This window comes from Temnothorax americanus, unplaced genomic scaffold (genome assembly GCF_048541705.1).
Source record: "Temnothorax americanus isolate GAGA-0224 unplaced genomic scaffold, ASM4854170v1 Scaffold24, whole genome shotgun sequence".
Classification (NCBI taxonomy): Eukaryota; Metazoa; Arthropoda; class Insecta; order Hymenoptera; family Formicidae; genus Temnothorax; species Temnothorax americanus.
In genome coordinates this window covers 2726161-2745179 of record NW_027509381.1, presented here as the reverse complement: position 1 = coordinate 2745179, position 19019 = coordinate 2726161, and the positions used below count along the sequence as shown (strand labels likewise).

General features: G+C 34.0%; 1 protein-coding gene across 7 annotated transcripts in view; it reads left to right on the top strand.

Annotated features, from left to right (window-relative positions):
• Fife (regulating synaptic membrane exocytosis protein fife) overlaps positions 1-19019 on the top strand; it is a 164736-nt gene that overhangs the window by 102175 nt on the left and 43542 nt on the right. For all 7 annotated transcript variants that reach the window (XR_013257272.1, XM_077408267.1, XM_077408270.1 and 4 more), the window contains 2 exons: positions 817-885; positions 13422-13546. Coding sequence is in view for 6 of the 7 variants with exons in the window: in XM_077408267.1 (XP_077264393.1) it covers positions 817-885; positions 13422-13546 (194 nt within the window). In the remaining variant the exon portion in view is untranslated. The remainder of the gene's footprint in view (positions 1-816; positions 886-13421; positions 13547-19019) is intronic.

Sequence of the window (19019 nt, the reverse complement as noted above, 5' to 3'; positions counted from 1 at the left end):
AAAAGAAATTGTTCGAAAATCTCGACCGTAATTCAATTCGTCTCGTTTCGCGGTCCTTTTATAGCTCGCCATTGGCGGGTGTGTTAAGCGTCGAGTTTTCCACTCCCGCATAAAATGCAATAACTTCAGTTAAGCTTGTTTTCCTTGCAAAAATACCAAGCAATTTTTATCGGCGTACGTGAAACGATTGATAGATATTACGTGGGCGTAATATCTATCAGTCGTTTCACATATTGCTGCAATCCGAAACGATGATTGACAGCGTTAGGAGAAATTTCATTTCTCTTTCAATCTGTCATGTTATAAACTATAAACTAACTCAAGCAGCATATATGTTTGCTGAAATCATGCCTATAGTTTTATGACTATCCTGCTCTTTATTCGTTTTATACTTTATATTTTACGGAAATATCCCAAGTGTTAATTTTACCGAGCCGTGAGCATTCAATTTATATTTCAATTTTAAATTATAGAAAAAATATGTTGGTTTTCTCTGCACACTTTTTCTATATTTCACGCACGCGCGAATTATCTTTTTAAATTAAATCTATAAATTATATATATATATATATATATATATATATGTATATATACAGCTGTTTTGATTTCTGTGAAGTCAGCCTTATATTGATAAATTTATCTTCCCCGAAAAGTTTTAAAGTGTTGAACTTTATTTATATTTTCTGATTTACTTTTGATTTACTTCTTTTAAATGTCCTTAAAGCACAGAAATACGAGAACTGACGATTAATTAGAGTTAATTGAAATTATTGATACTGAGTTTTTTAAAGTTGTCATATATTTTGCATCTTTCAGCTCCACGGATGAATCCGAAGAGGAGGGTAAAGCTGAGGAGAGATCCGGTTATGGACAAAGGACACAGAAGTGAGTATAAATTAGATGATACTAATTACTACTGATTGAAGTACCTTCGATGTGCTTGAAACTTGAGATTCGAGAAGTGTCTCTGAATTCGCTCTACAGTCAAACTTCTATCGATCGGTCACAGTTCCCCAACTGATATATTGCTGATTTATATCGCTCATATTTATTATCGCGCAAACAATGATAATAATGCTTTATGCCATCTCTGCAGTCTTGAATATCGACTTTTCGTTGTAACTATACGAGTTATATTGAAATTCCTGACATTATTGACGCATCAGTACAATGTGCAAGCGTTAACGTTTCAAATAAATCGCATTATTTTCTTTTACATTTGTCACACACAATCGGTACTTTTAAAAAACTTTTATTGATGTTAGAAGAATTTACTAATACGAATTACAAAGATTTTTTGAAATGTGCCTTTTTGAAATGAAAAATACTTAACTTGTTTATTTGATTTTATTATATAATTTATATTTTTATTCTGATTAGAAATTAATGCTGTCTCTCTCTCTCAGTATATCTTTCATTACATTAGGAATAATTTTTTTATCTATTTATATTATCCGTTAATATATATATTTTTCAATCTTATATCCTTATAATAGTATCATCATTTCACCTTTATATATTATCGATACTGTTGAGAAGAAATTCAAATAAAAGAGAAACTATTTATAAGGAATTCAATAAAAATTTCAAGAGAGCGAGATGTATTACATGACGTGATACATAATTTAAATGTCAAGGGGGACTTGCTTGCAGTAGAGCGAAAGATCAAGAGTTCTCTCTAACAATAGCTAACTAATTTTAATAAGAACAATAATATTTCTGGGAAAGACGACGGTATTACGCAGAATAATCGCTGAAGGAGTGCAACAGGTTCGGCAAGCCTGGCGTGATGGTAAACGAGAGATTAACGAATCGCGAGGTACTTTGATAGGATCCGAGTTAATCAGTAACCGGGGCTGCGACACCATTAATCTTTTACCACTCTCCGCGCAACTCCATCTCTCTTTGTCATCCTTTCACGCGCCGCTTCCTCTTCGGCTATTCTCTCTCACTTATATACGCGTTGTGTTTACCCTCCTCGTCCATTGTCACTTTACACCACGGTCTTTTATCTTTGTGCCTATTTCACTGTGACGTTCCACGTATATCGCTCACATTTACATTTTCAATGAATTATGTATTTTTCTTTCTATCTACGTACACCCACATATATGAAATTTATTCTGAGAATTCAAAAAAATCCGTGATTACATATCGTGCATCATGCGCTTTTGATTAAAAAGGAAAGGATAACGGATGTAGATTCCGACAAGTTTTAATAATATATCATTATATTACTATATATAACATCGTTTCAACTTATTATCGTTACAGCAATCTCGTATCATCCGATCTCGTATCGTATTATACAATGCATTTGTCAATGTGGTGCCTCCGCATCACTCGGAGGTTGTCGATGCAGCCACAACCGCGTTGCTCTAAATGGGTGACGGCTTACAGTTATATCAACCGTTATGTAATAGCTATACTGCTACGACGTACACAGCATATGCGTTAGGTAAATAACCAGGTAAATGAGCGGAGATGAGAGAGATAAAGGCAGCAACGGCTCTAAGCCTGCGCTCGACGAGTATAGGCGTGCGATTGACGTTTAATTATTCGTTGCGCATTCAGACGCTTCGTTTCCTATATAATATGCGTCCGAGTTCTCGCCGTTTATCCGTTATGACGCAGAGACGCGGCAAGGGTTACCGAAGAAATTTATCGGTTATGTTTTTGTGAACATAATAAATTAGAACGCATTCCAAGAGATTTTTCGGGACAATCGGAATTTCAACAACAAAAACTACCATAGAGGATTCTTAATGTTTGACAGTTTTCTAATTAAATCAATTATTAATCAATTTGAAAAATTATATAGATTTTTTTTAACAAAGTTATACATTAGTAATAATTAGACCGAGAATGAGTTTTTTCGCAAATGTTTCTGCAATAATAATAATTTAACCCATTCGTGGTTCATTTTCTATACTATTTATAATATAATACAATATTCGTCAGCCTCGCGAATTTTGCATCGTTATACCGTAATCAAATATTAATACGTGCTAATATTTAGAACAATTAATGCATTTATTTAATAACACGAAATTCCCGACGTGACGACCACACCATAGTCATATTTAGGTCATAGTGAATTTACGGGCGCGGGTCCAGTGGTTCTAGTTTCGTCATGTAATTCGTTCAATATCGTAAAACTGCGAATTATATATAATTACACGTGTGTCTGCTCGTATTATTAACTAAAAATAGATATACAAGCAATTTTTAAGATTTTATTTCATAAGCGAATTGAAATTTAAGATGATATGTTCGATCATTCATCGATATAAATCAGGCAATAATCAACGCATTGAGTCAAAATTTAACTTAAATAAAATCCTGTACTCCACAAAATACCTAACTGTTTCGTGATTTTCAACACTGCCGCGTTTTACGCGGCAATCATTATATAATTAATAATACTTACATAATCACTTATACATAATCACAACATATATATCACTATATATTATTTATACGTTTAAATTCTATTTAATTTTGTCTCGTAATAGATAACTATAATTTCAATTGAAGCTCATTCGATTATTTATTGCGTAAAATATTATAGAATTTTTCAATTTTTATCATTAGGTATATTTAATAACATTTTATCATTATATAATTTTTATCATTATATATATTTAATAACATAACTTACGAATGCTTTCTAAGACAGATCTTAAATTTTTTACCTATTTTAATTTTTTTACTTATTTTAGTAGATGCGTTTGTTTTTACGAATTGTATAATTCGGTTTTAACATAAATTTTTTTTATTAAACGGTCTGATAGATCATAGCATACTTTTTTGTAAACTTTTTGAATTTTTGCAATATCTTCAAAATTGAAGAAAATATAGCACACGAAAATGTGCTGTGACGTCATACCCTTTGAAGTTGCCGTCATCAAAGAAACTTTAGCAAGCTATAACTTTCTTAAATTTAGGTTTTTTTTTAAATTCAAAAAGTACTAAAAATCGGCTTAGATTCTCTACATTAATTATGGATACCGCTTAATAAAAAAAAATGTTAAAACCGAATTGTGCAATTTAATTGCTTGTTATATCACACACTTATATGATTCGTAAAGACAAAGCTTTTGTCGATCGCGAGCTAACTTGACAAATATATGTCTCCCTATATATGATACCATTTATACATCGTTTTGTCTTTGCGCATCGAACAACACCTAATCACGGTATTATCAACAAGTTAATCTATTGTAATCGCACAGAAAGCGCAATAACAATCCTACTTCGCGATTCGTGCAATTCGAAGGGAAAGCCATTAAGCGCGATGATACGTAATACACGGACATAACCGGTTGCGAGTACAATTGTAATTCCAGGCCGCAATTTCGCAATGACAGCTTTTCCGAATGATGACGAGGAAATATCTCGCGGAGGATAAACACATATGATATCCGCATTTACATGCACAATATTGTTTCTACAATTGAATTAATCAGAAATTGAGCGATTAAAAAGTCTTGTAAATTATCAAATTAATTGGAGTTATTAAATGCGATCATATATATATTTGGCTTTGTTTGATATTTATAATTTAATAAAATAGAAAGATGCGACCGGTATAAAGCACTATCTTAAAAGTTATATATCGTTCCTTTGCCCGTTCAAATTTCAAAGTGAAAATCGAATCAGTATTGGGAGAAAAAAATTGGACAAGAATAAAACTCGCGTATTTCCTCCGCAAAGTTGTTTCTATTTTTTTAAAGCACAGTGGAACTCAACAAACAGACATTCAACGAAAACCGCAAATATGAAGAACCGTTATAGGTTTGAACGTCCCATATAAATAGTGACGGCGTAGCGCGTGCGAAAGACCTGTCGCCGCCGCGCACGAATCCAAATTGCAGTCGCCGACATTTGCACACATCTATCCGCGGATAATAGCTTTTCGTGCGAATCACAGGACACCACGGACGCAGCTGTGCTCGCAACCCGAAGGCGCGCCGATATTCGGCACAATCGATCGGCTCGCTCGCGCCGCGAGCCGCAACCGGCTCAATATATTATAGAGACGCGTTAACGCAAACGGACATGTCTAGCCGTATTTTGCAAGTCCGTTTGTAAACCGCTCGGCTTCGCTCGCGCCCCGCATACCCGAATACGTACATACGTGTCGATCAAAAACCCCTCGTTATCTTGGTCTCCCGCTTGACGCACGTCTCCATATCTGATAAACTTCATAAAAGCAAATTCGTGCGAGGTGAAAGTTCCTATATAAACAAAAAATTTAGGAACACGAAAGTTCCTAAATAGAAATTGATCAATCTCTGCCCAACACTATGTCAGGCGTCCACGATTTCTAAGTTATAAGTGAATAATAATTAATGAATCTGAACAAAATTTCAAGGCTATAATATAAATAGATAGCAGAAGCTTACTTTTTAATCATTTTCAAAACACCTCTATTTTGGTAGATTCAATTAAAAGGTATTAGTTGAAGACGTATATATAAAAGGTATATAACTGAAAGAAAATCAATGAATTTTATGTAAAGCTGTATTTTTACCGATTAATCTTGCATGAAAGGTCGTAAGAGATTATTTTTATACATAACAATCGATACGACAAACAATTTGCAGGTGTCATCTGACCATTGCGCGGCGGCTAAATATTTTTGCGGAACACAGTAACGAATAAAGCACTGTGTGTGAGAAATAACGATGTCTGGAATTAACGATTTAACGCTCAACAGGTTCACTATATATAAACGCGACAGGAATCTGTTTTGATTTAATCACGAGAAATGGGGACGTTTGCTGTGGCAGTTTTGGCGAATATTGTCAGGGTTGTTTGATCGAGAATATGCGCATGAAATAATAGGACGAGCACTGTTACAAAAGCAGGGGGTCTGAATGCAGTATTTGATACACGATATGGCGGATTTTACACCGAATCTCCTAAATATCAATGCCGTCGCAAAAAAAATATATATTTATGTTTTATTTATTTGAATTTCGAAATTGAGGCAACGCAAAAATGTCGGTATCATGGTTATTCAAAAAGCTATTGATGAATGTTATTTGTTACGCTCATACATCGTGTATAGGATATTTATATCTATTAGATAAAATTGGTATTTAGTCCAGAAAAATTAAGTTTGACTGAAAGTTTGATATGCGTGCTGGTTCAAATAATTTTATATCACACACATAAAACTAGAAAGAATGATTAAAAATCTGACAATTCTGAAGTATATCAATACTTTGCTATCTTTCAAATAAATATGAATCAAATAATTAAATGGGATCTAATAATCCGTCGTTGTTCAACATAAAGCATTAATGATAATGTATTAATAACCAAAGAGTGTACGATTTCAAAGCTGATGCAGATCCATGATTAACCTCAAAAGCGGTATAATGTATAACAATATAACAAGCTTATTTTCGATCTTCGCGGTTTAACACGGTTTAAAACAAAACGCAATTGCACGTAAATGTTAGAGACGGACGCTTTCGGTGTTGCTCGAAAAATGCAAATCGCGGAACAGGAGCGAGCGGTAACTCGGGAGCAGTGTGCATATGGTCTCAACAACAGAAAAAAAGGACCCGATTGTTTGCGATAGACACGCAAAACTACTATATAAAAATTCTCTATGAGTGACAACGCTCGCGTGTAAACCTCAGCAACAATGCAAATTAATCCGTAAGTCACGTTTTCCAGAGTATGAATTATCGTGTCGCCCTGCTGCAAACTATAATTTAAAACGAAACGCCTCTCGCTTTGTCGCCTCCATATGCGCGTGACATCGTTATACTTAATTCACGCAAGAACAGCAGTAGGTAGAGAGACGATTTATTTCACTTGGACAATAATTATAATTAAACGACGTCAACGAATAACGCGGAAAAACATGGACTTATCGCGGAGGTTTAATTGCGCGCGAGGAAATCGGTCTCTAATCTCGAGATGATGTATTTAAACTGCTACTTTGCGACGCACAACCGTATAAAACTGTAATCTATCAGTTTGATAACGTCGTCATAAAAATGGATCTTGATAGATCGCATACATTTTTAATGCAGAAAAAAGTGACGATTTTTAAATTTACACACATGTATGTATGTACATACATTCAAAGATTCTTAAAAAATATGTGACATGTACTTGTAAAAAGATGAAATTTCGTAAACATTTATAAACATCATTTAAATAAACAATTCTGAGTGAGTTTTATTGAAAGTACGTTTAATAAAACATGAATTAAATTACGGATCTCTCGTCCGTAAAATAAAACGCGTCCTTATATTTTATAAAAATAAACCGTGCTTTATTCACACTTTTTTATTCAGAAATACAACAAACTTATCCGACATCAGGATTATTCTTTCTTTTTTGTGATTTATCTCGTGTCTCTCTGTTGCTGGAAGATTTTGTTTCCAAATTATCAAGCGCTCGTTTGCATTCAACAATGCCGTTTCACGAGGGAGATATCACACCGTCCGAATGTTAATATTTCCGTAAAACTTTTTTCTCATTTGAACATTCAAAATAATCTACCCTCAAGAATCGAGGACCGGCAATCGTGCAAACGAAGGCAAACTTAATGGAAATGAGCGAGAAAAAGTACGAGTTTACGTACTGATGCATCGCAAGCGTATTAGATGAAAGCTATTGTCATTATTATTATTTACATGCGTCTCGAGCAAGAATTTTTTGTGTCAGATTTATCACAGAAAGCGTACGAGAGAATACGCGATCAAATCATTGCCATTTTCATTTTATTTTATACAAAACAGTTCAAAACTGTTGGTTTGTTTCACAAAGATATATTTCTAGTTAAAAGCAAAATAATAAGAATAATATGCATTTTATTTCAATTGATTAAGAAAACATATCAAGATACATGAATCTTATTGTTGACATTGTTTAAACGTCATGCAACAAATTATAATGTAATATTCGTGCGACGATTTATTAACATTTCGTCAAATTAATCTGAAATAGTAACTAAATTTTACTAAGTTGGAGAAATGACTGAGAAATAAAAAGAAGGTCAAGGAAATGAGAAAATCTCATCTATAGAAACGGAATCCATAAAGGGGTTACGCCTTGAGCTTCTGAACTGTCCGCAACAGGTACGCTATTGTGGCTATGAACAGACGCAATTCCCATTATCGCGGCCATTTCTCTGTCCTTTCCAACTATCTAGCTGTACACTCATGCGGTTTGCCACGTGTAATTATAAAATTTATTTTTAATAATAAACGTCATCACGGTATTTCTTGGCAAATATCGCAGTTAAGCTAAGCAGCAAAATATGTAATTATAATAAAGTTCTAATTTATACATGCTTAAAAAATAATTCCATGATAACAATAATTTAAAATTAACATCATTATCGCAAGCACGCAGCAAAACACGTGCAATGTAAATGAGCAGCATGTAGTCTATAATTAAGCAATTTGCACATTTATTCGTAATTAAACCGTGCTTCTTGCAAGTTGTTGAACACCAACGTGAATTTTAATTAGCTTTGTCATTTTTTGAGCGTTTATTATATTCCTTTTCGCTTCGTAAACGATCGTGAACGTATACTCAAGTCTCAAGTTTGATAATATTTGTTTTATGCAATCGCGAAATTTTCTTAAAATGCGTTTTAAAACTTTTTTATTAAATTTGATTGAATTATCATATCTAAAGCTTATATAGACAGATCCGAGTATATTCATGAATTCAAGAAGTAATGGATTCAAGAATTGAAAAATTAAAATTAATTTTGTATAACAAAAAATACAATTCTTCCGAATATCTACAAGAAACAATGTGAATCAAATTTGTGCACTCATGAATTGATCATAACTGATCAAAATCGATCACAACAGATCACAAAATGATCACAACTGATGGTTATTGATAATTGCCATAGCGTGCGAGCGAAATCTCTAACCGGATTACTCTGGGAGCTATCCTGACGCAAACGAGATTCTCCTTAACCATCAGTTCGTCAGAGCATTAATAGATAATCCCGCTGCGCTCGAGAACTCGATGACGTTGATCAATTAAATGGTACGACGTCATGTCTATGTCGTATCTCGCGTTTGTGCAAACGCCAGGTTTTCACGTCGCGGTCAATACGATAGTTCGGAATGACAACCGATTCATTGCAATTGGTAGAATTGATATTCGATGACTATACCGAATTTAAAATCCTGACTGACTCGACCGCGAGACATCGACGTGGTGAGGTTTTAACTTGATTCATCTCAAATACGTCACGTTTTTGACTCTTTGTCAACTGCAATGATTTCATTCAACGGTACGTTCGACGAATCGTTGATATTGTTTCTACGAGTTCATTGTGAACTAGCACTAGTTTCCTCAAAATTCAAATACCATTTATTTGAACGGAAAATCAAATCATATTTCTGTACCTTAGAGGTAAAGAATCGTACCCCTCCATTATATATATTATGAATTTACAGAAAAGAAAATTTAAAGTTTTAAATAGGGAAATAGTATTCTTTTTCAGTACACGTAGGTATATATTCTTTACTTTTATAAAATAAAAGTAGCAATTTAATTTGTTGAATTTTTAATAAAGTAATTTAACTGATTCGTTTAATAGTACAACTGTCAATAACACGCTGTACCTGACCAAAATTAAGGCGCTATGAAAATTTCCAATATGACTTTTTTTAAATATTGTATTTTGGAAATTAGTAATAATGGACATAAGACTATTATCATTATACGATTTAAGCTCCTGTATCGGAAAAAGTATGAACTCAAATCTTGACAAAACTGGCAATACGATTCATTATCTCTAAGGTACATATAACGTAACAAATATGAATATTACTATATTATAAATTATAGATAATACTGTAAATTTTCTATATTATCGTAACGAAAATATTTCCAGCAAACATTTTTCATTTCTATAGTTTCTATATTCAATATTTTTCCAAAAAGTGTGTGTGTTAAAACGTCTCTATTCACAATCGTTGAAATGTATCGACAGCACTTGCTGAATGTCCCTTCACGATTCGAGTATACGAAAGAGCGGCAGAATTACGCGCGGCAGCAACAGGATTAATTCGTACACATCAAAACGAAATTACGCGCGCGGCTAGTACGATAACACTTAATTAAGTGGTTCTCCTCGCGCGCGAGTTTCGAATTTCTCATGCCAATACACATAGGGACAATACCATTGCCGGCAATGCGCAAGAATGACGCACGGTCGATCACGGAAGCTTAGGCGCGTTAGAAAGCGAAAATGTTGGCTGGGCACTATGCGCAGGCACAATGCATTGCACGAGAAATGGGCGTAAGGGCTCGTTCGATACAACGCTCGTGTATTTGTCGGCCGTACATCAAACTCTCCGACATCTCGACTCTTTTCCTATACCCTTTCAATCCACACTGTCATCGCATCTCCAGCGAAAATCTTTATACAACACCCACGTCGTCCGGTGACATGATCTTGAATATCACATACCGAAGACGAGGGTGCAGATCGAGAGAAAAAGAAGATATCCCGCAATCGGTGAAATCTAGCTAAAATGAAAAATGCAAGTCGAAAATTCAAACGTGTATTGGGCCATTTATACATTGATCCTTCCCTTCGTTTCTGATGGCACATCAAAAGTAAAATGTTTAAAGTACTTGAAACGAATTTTAGACATTTTAAATATTAACAGCTTAATTAATCTCATTTAAAACTGTTGATATAGTAAATAATAAATATTAAATAATTTTTAAGATATTTTGATTTCCAATTGAACACTAATCTATCTGTTACTCTCATTTGATAGTAGATAATAAAATATTAAATAGTTTTGAAGATTGATTTCCAATTGAACACTATAATCTATCTGTTACTCTCATTATTTACACATATTGATATAATAACAATTATATTTGTATTGCAATGTATAACATTTCTGAAACTACAAGATCAAGATAGATAAAATATAAGAATCAGAAAAATACATGTAAGTCACCAAGAATATTGCTGCTATGAAGCATACCTACCGCATTATAGACGCCCTATAAGTAAACGCACAAAGCAATAACGTGCACACGTTCAAGCACAGCACGCAGCACACACTCACGACACACACAACACATAAATCACCCATGACATCATTTAATTAAAGTACGCACACGAGATCAGGCCGAAACGAATAAAAATACGTGGATGCTATATAGTTTATTGAGTTTAGTGAGAAAGCTAATGATGAAATGAAACGAGTCTCCGGGTGCGAAAAGAAGGTAGAGTAGAAGATTTTATGGAAGAAGGCAGTTGATTGTGTGTAATACTCGACTGCAATGTAGAAAAAAGCAACACGAAATTTAGTAGTGTGATGCAAGTATATATATATAAAGGATATAAGGATATAATTCTGATCACGTTTTTAAAAAATGTTGTGCGTTAAACACGTCTTTCAAAATCATTCTAAAAATTAATTAAATCATTATTTTCATATCTAAATCTCTAAATTTTAAATTATTCATAATAAGAAAAGGTAAAAGATATATATCATGTAAATAATATTTTCAAATTATAAGAGCAATACTCTCTCTCTCTCTCTCTCTCTCTCTCTCTCTCTCTCTCTCTCTCTCTCTCTCTCTCTCTCTCTCTCTCTCTCTCTTAAACATTTTACCTATTATTAATCCATTAACAAAATAAATATGTTTTCGTACATTCCAACTGCAGTCTATATAAAATCTATAAACGTGGGGAACAAGCGAAATGCTGTTGCAATATCACGTATAAAAATGCGAAAAATCAACTTGACAATTTTTTATCATCGCTATGCAGCCAGAATTAATTAAAAATGTTATATGCTATTATCGGTAAATCTCTCCGTTTTTATCGCTTCCTCCTTCCTGCGCCCTTCCCCCTGCCTATACTATTGTTATATATAACTTTCCCTTATTAAAATATCTATAGAAGATTATAATGTGCATTATTTGCACAAATAGCGCGTAACTTTCAATCTGTCTCATATTTTCTCGGCATAAACGCGATCGATCGGCATCATTCGGCTGAGAACAGTTACGACTGTGCGATATTTTCTACAATTCCGCGACTACATTAATTTGTGTGTCAATTCCAACAAACTCGATTTCCGCCGGATACGGCAAACAAACTCGCAAACATACTTGAAATAGATTTCAAATTTATGCTTATAATGGTATTTGTATGGATATCGCAATTAGAGTTAAAATTATGCCCCTTTGACTTTTGGGGTATCTGTTAATCTTCCTGCTTTCCTAACAAATTGGTACCCTTTCCAGAAAAGGTCACACACAATTCGTAGTCAATTCCATAAATTACTTTGTGTTAAGCCAGTCCGATACAGATATATGTATCTAAATCCACATGATGTATAAGATCAAATAAAAGTAACACGAGATTTATTTTTGCCCGTTTTCCCTCCAAGTAATTTTCAAAGCTTTTGCGGACACGTCGCACAAGTTCTCATCCACTTTTAGAGATCGCAGAATTTACGGTTACCGGTAATAGGAGGTTGTCTGTCGAGTCCGCGTGGTTATAATCGTGATGCGAGGGTTTATACAGATGTTACGAAATCCTTGGAGCCAATGGCTTGAAATTGGCTTGGTCATGTCGGATTGTATTTCAGTTGTAATGCGCTTAATTCCTGAATTTACCGAAACATGGCATTGAAATAGCTCTGTCAGCATGAATTAGAGAGGGATTTGCGTATAACTCTAAAGATTGTAGATTTTAGATTTACTTTACTAAAATATTTCTCTTACTCCTGAAAGATGATGTAAGAAAATAATTCATTTATCAGTATGATACTTTATACGATATTTAAAATAGTTTATAATTGATATAAAAACGTCATAAAAAGAAATTCTGAATCCGCCTTCGTCTGTGATATTGCAGAGACTAAAATAAAAAGTTACCATATGTTAAATCATTATTTTATTAAAACTGATATTGTTCTCTAAATTATTTTTGATTGTAAAAATAGAAATTTCAACGATCGGATAACAATTCGCAAAGCTAAATTACGCACTCACATGCGCATTAGATTCGCTAACAACGTGACTGAGTTATCCCAACAATCGACGCAATTGCCATGCCGCTCGCGTTTATAACGAGCGTGGGCGTTAATTATATTTTCCTAGACTCGATGTTGCAGCTTCGGCCGCATCTCGCGAGTACATAAATTCTACTGTGGGGAAAGGGGGAAAGCTGCGAGCGAGTTACGCCGCTGCGAAACGTAAACTGCATTTCTCTTCGAAACGGCACTGGCGTAGTAGCGACACGTGTACGAGCCCGGTATGTTCTCGGCCCGATGACGCAAATCCTACCCACGAAAATGAGAGATAGCCGCGGAAATTGCGGCGCTGTATCGCTTTTCACCGATGTGCATATTTCGTTCTTAACCAACGTTCCTTTGTTGCAGCGCGTGGATTTGGCATGAGGGTGGTAGGCGGCAAGACGGGGTCGGACGGGCGCACCTTCGCGTGTATCGTGTGGACCGTGCCGGGTGGCCCCGCCGAGAAAGCTGGATTGCAACAAGGCGACAAGGTACGTTAATGTGTATTACATCCAACGTAACATTTCCGAGGATCTTTCACGTATAAATCTAAACTAATCCTGGAAGTTATTGCCTATCGTGTCTATCCTTAATTTTCTTTCCATTTCGGAGAAATTTTACAGAAATGTTGTTAGTTACTTGTATTAGTTGTATATTTTATCTAATTTATTTTTGGAACGCTAAATATTTTGGAATCACGCATCCTATTTATTTCAAGTGTCAATAGTCATATTTATAATAAGAACTTGACGTCGATTTATTTAATAAAAAAATATCTAACAAGAGATTTAAATTAATATCCTGTAATATTTATATCTTATTGTTAAATTAGTTACTTACATAAAAATTTACAATTCTATTTTTGTCATTTTTATAAAGAAAATTGAACCTCACTTTGAATAATATGTTATTGATACCTGTTATTGATACTTTAATCGGTCGGATATTCGTAGCGGAGATTACAGTATTAACTTTGCTGTTTCGTTCAGAATCATCGTGATCCGTTTTTAAAATACAATATAACTCTGCCCACATCGCCTCTAACTCTTTGTAAGTTTTATCAGCTCATGCAAGGTAACGCTATTAAACAATATAACGTAACGTAAATACCCGAGAAAATACTATACATGGAATATAGTACGGAAATATTTTCCCACGAGATGTTTATCGTTACCCATCGGATATTGTGAATGATAAATACGTGTAAATATCGACATCCCTCGATGCATCCATTTTAATTAAATTTAAAGTTGAAGTACTGACAGCTGAGAGCCATAAGTGAAGAATCGTTCTGCTCACTTGATGCGTATTCGTATACTAACATTCAAATTGATAAATTTTCTTTAATAAACTGCACATCCGGGCATATTATGCTCTAATTTGTAATCAGTTTTATTATTATGTGAACATAATTACTGAACATAATATAATAATAACGTATTCTATAAGTGCTTCAATTATATTAATATATCATATCCACCGACCAAGCAATGCAAAATTCAAGGCAAAACGTTCTTGGACAATAAATAAGTTAAACACCACGATATCCAGATGCCATTCAAACGTCAGACCATGCGAAAAGGCGGGAAGCTCGGCGGGAAGTGTCCTTTGGACGCTCTATATCTGCCCCTCGAGTGTCATCGCGCACAAAGGGTCGGCATAGATAGACATATAGGTATACGGATGATTGATCGATCGCGGAGCAACGAAAAGACGCTCTCTCGCTCCTGTTTACCATCATTACATTTTCATAAAGATTCCCTGACGACGGATCATTTATCGTCGATGGGCTTCTCCCTTGCGCTCAGCAACAACGTCTAATAAGGAACGTGCAGCTGTGTCACGGAATGTCCTCGCATTTCTCGTCACCGCATTTCCCCCCGGAAAACGTAAAAGGATATTACTCGCGTTTATCCTGCTTGCCTTTTATCGGCGGATGAATATTGCATTCACGAAAAATGTGCAGAACGCCGGTCGAGACAAATGTGACGTGCTTGTTACTCGAGCTATATAGAACGAACGAAAATCCGCGATACGGCGCCTTCGTGTTCCGCGAATTCAGTAATGCTTTGTTTAATCCGCTTACATCCCGTCGCTTGTAAAATCGGAACGAGCAAACTCTCTCGGCGAGATCCATCCGAAATGACGACCAATTCGCTACTGTCGAGCTCTGGAATAGACAGGCGTAATGCTAGAATCATACATAATTTCCGCGATTATGCCCCGTCTATTTCTACTGTTATATCTCGATCATGTTAATGTAATCAGGTTTCTTCATTTCAAAATGACAATTGTCATGTGCTCAAAAGTGATTTTGTCAATATTCCGTGCTTATCCGAACATTTGATTACTGCCGTTACTGTTACGAATACGTTACAGTTCGGTATCAATTATTAATCTGCGTAACAACGAGAAAACGCCTATTATACCTACTATAAAACGAGAACTGCGTCTATTATAGTAGTGTAAATAGTTAATACAAAATTTGATTTATCTTACATCGTTTTCATAAAAAAGGAAAGTATTAAAATCGTGGTTTTAAACCGCTCACGTCATTTTGCGTGCAAGTATAGATAATATCATACACAGAACAAAGACGTGATTTATGAAAGCAATTTCCTGTAATAATTGTCGAAAACAGAATCGCGATCATGAACCTCGCAAAAAAAAAACTCAACCTTCTCTCGCATGTGCGATATAACCAGCTCGATCTAGATTTGCACCTGAGTGCAGCATATATTTGTCGTCACGAGTTCAAACCCATATTTAGCAGCACTTCTCTTTTTGCGACAAGAGTTTACGATAAAAAATGGATAAGTTGCCGATTTGACGATAAAACAATTACTCAATTTATTAAAACGAAGGGAAAAAACTTCCAGCCCGAAAACGGGAAATCTTTTTCTTATTCATCTTGCAAGAGTTTTGTCAAACAATCCCCGTCCTAAGAAATAAAATCTCGTGAAATTTAAGAAGGATGGGCATCTGTCGCAGAGAAAGAAAGAGACACACATATATCTATAGAGCGTCATGGTTTAAAGTTATCTTTTCCCCACGATCTCATTAAATCCCAAAGATAATTAAACTTCTTCCTGCCAGGCGAAACCTCTCGAAGATCAATCGCCGAGATCGCATTTCGATACGACCAAATTCCAAGCAAGTTTTTATCACCAGCAGGATTATATACTTTCAACTGCCACCCTCTAAATTTCTTCAAGAGTCTCGACAATACTTGTGACAAGTGTCCCGATTTTATAAGCAAAAAGATGATAAGAAGATCGTTATACAAACAAGTTTTGCAATTTACGTGTATAATGTTTTTTAATCAAGCCTGATTCGATAAACTAAATTTATAAAATGCTTAAAACTTTCAAATGTTTCTTTTTATTATTTTTAGATTGAATGAATAATGAATGAACTTTATTTGCATTTTATGCTTACACATATGCAAAGGAATGAAGCATAAAAAAAAAACTTTGCCTTACAATAACCATAACAGGACCAGTAGAGAATTACTTAATTATTTTTAGATTACTGCGATTTATCTCTTCATAATTTGTTATCAAAATCATTGAACTTATCTATATAATGCATTTAATGTAAACATAAATGCATATATGTATATTGTTTTATCTTATGTATATGTTTAAATAGATAAAAGAATTCCATGCTGTCTTTTCATGCTATCTATTACTTTAGTTAGACACATTAAATAATGACTAGCAAAAAAGAGAAGAAAAATAAAGAGAAATGGAGATAAAAAAAGCGTTCTTCTCGCCAGAGGTGCGAAGTAATTAGAAACCCCGCGAGAACAAAGTTCCTACTAAATCGGACCTGGAAACAGGAACGAGAGCGTAATTAAATATTGATCTTTCATTTTGTATCGCACGTACCGGACAAAAAAATCGTAAACGCGGGTTTTACGTTTCACACGTTTCAAATTTAAAACTAATGTTGATCTTTCATCAATTGTGTTGCAATAAAAGGATCGAATAGAAGTTAAAGAATCATCCGTCATAAAGCTTGATGAAACAAAAATAGAATTCAGATTAAACTATTATCGACGAATTGAGAATCTCATATCGGATAATGTTTGTATATTATTTTTTCGAGATAAAAAGTAATGTGAAAATTGAGATTTAAAATGTTTCTTCTCGCGATCCGTATCTCATATCTTACATATTATATCGGCGAAGATCCACATACGTAATCTTTAGACTGTTCTTAGTTTGCGCCGTGTTGCCGACGTGATGTATATATCGGTGCAGTGAATTACAACGGTGCATCGCGTACCCAACACTTATACATTCGCCGTTAATGGACAATCTCCCACGCGGTAATTATAATAACAATAAAGTTTGACGTCGATGAGTCGATCGAACAGCAAGTCCAACCCCCAGCATCTCGTGTTCTGACAACGTTTGCTCCTGACGTCATATGAACGTCGTAATCGCGCCGGCTTACGTTGGAAATGAAATTTAATGTCAACGAGAACACAGTACGCTGTTAATCAGCGACGTGATTCGATAAATCGTAATATAAGGAACTTTCAGTCCCGGCCAATACTTTTTTAAATTTCGTGTGTCTCCGCGATCTCTCGTGTTTTGTCCAATTCTGTTTCAGTATAAGAGAAATTTTTCGAAATACGTCAAATGTACATATATCGATAAACAAACAAAATTTGCGCTGAACAAAATGAACACTTTTGTACAGCATGCTGTATACAAAAACGTAAATTAAAAAATCAAATTTAACAATAGCTTGAATTAAATTGGAAACGAGAATTGAACGTTTATCTTGGAAGATTGAGATTGGGAAAGAGATTTCAATGTCAATAAAATTAAAATAATTTACAGTGCTATAAAATAGAATAACGTAATATTTTTTTCATATCATGCGATATCTTTGATTTAATATTTCATTAACTTGATTATGAACTGACTAGCTGTTTAATTTTTTGAAAAAATATATTACTTTTATTTTAATTCAATTTCAATTTTATGATAATAAAAAGTAAGTCCAAAATATCAATTTTATCGTATTAGATGAGTCAAACTCAACATAAACTCAACAAAATAAGATATAAATTTGCCGATATACTTAAAATGTTTTTATAACTACATTCATATATTTTGTGATAAAAATTTAAAAATTTTGTTGTCAAAAATTAAATAAATTTCACAATAAGTTTTATTCATAATAAATAAAATCTAACGAAATAAATAAAGCGTTATACCCACTCTCTTCCACACGTTTTTCAATTTGTTACTTATTGAATATTTATTGAACAAATACTTATAATACAATATTTGTAACATCTACGCGATGCCAATGAATCAATAATTATATATAAATATAAATAAAAATATAAAGTAATTTAACAATAGATAGAAACGCGGTCAGCTCCACCACAAAAAAAAATATGAAAATTAAAAATTGTTTACAGCGCATATGCACAACGTCTCTATACACACACACACACACACACACTGCAAGTTAATATAGTAAATGAATAAAATAAAATATTGTGAATGAATATTCTACTGTACATAAATAAATACTTTCAAAAATTTTTAACGTTATTATAAATAGAAAAGCATCTACTTTAATTCGCTAAACAAATATCTTACTAACTTTTCAATCAATTAAACAAAATTTAAAAAATTACCAAAAAGTCATAATTTTCAAATAAATAACAAAATTCAAGACTTAAGAATATTTTGTTTTATCTGGCGTATTTCTCTGTGAAATATCGCCGTTGAATTGTGCCAAATTGCATTTGCACCGTATATATTGTAGCCTTTTAATTGTAGTGTTTCTCCGTAAAAACGTATACCATATAATTTCAGCAATTTTATTTTTCGCCAACGCGTTGAAAAAAATTTTCACACGTACCGTCCCGCGTATATCCTATATTCACGTATCTGTCGCTAGTCGTGACATTTCCTTTATCACGCGAATATTCTA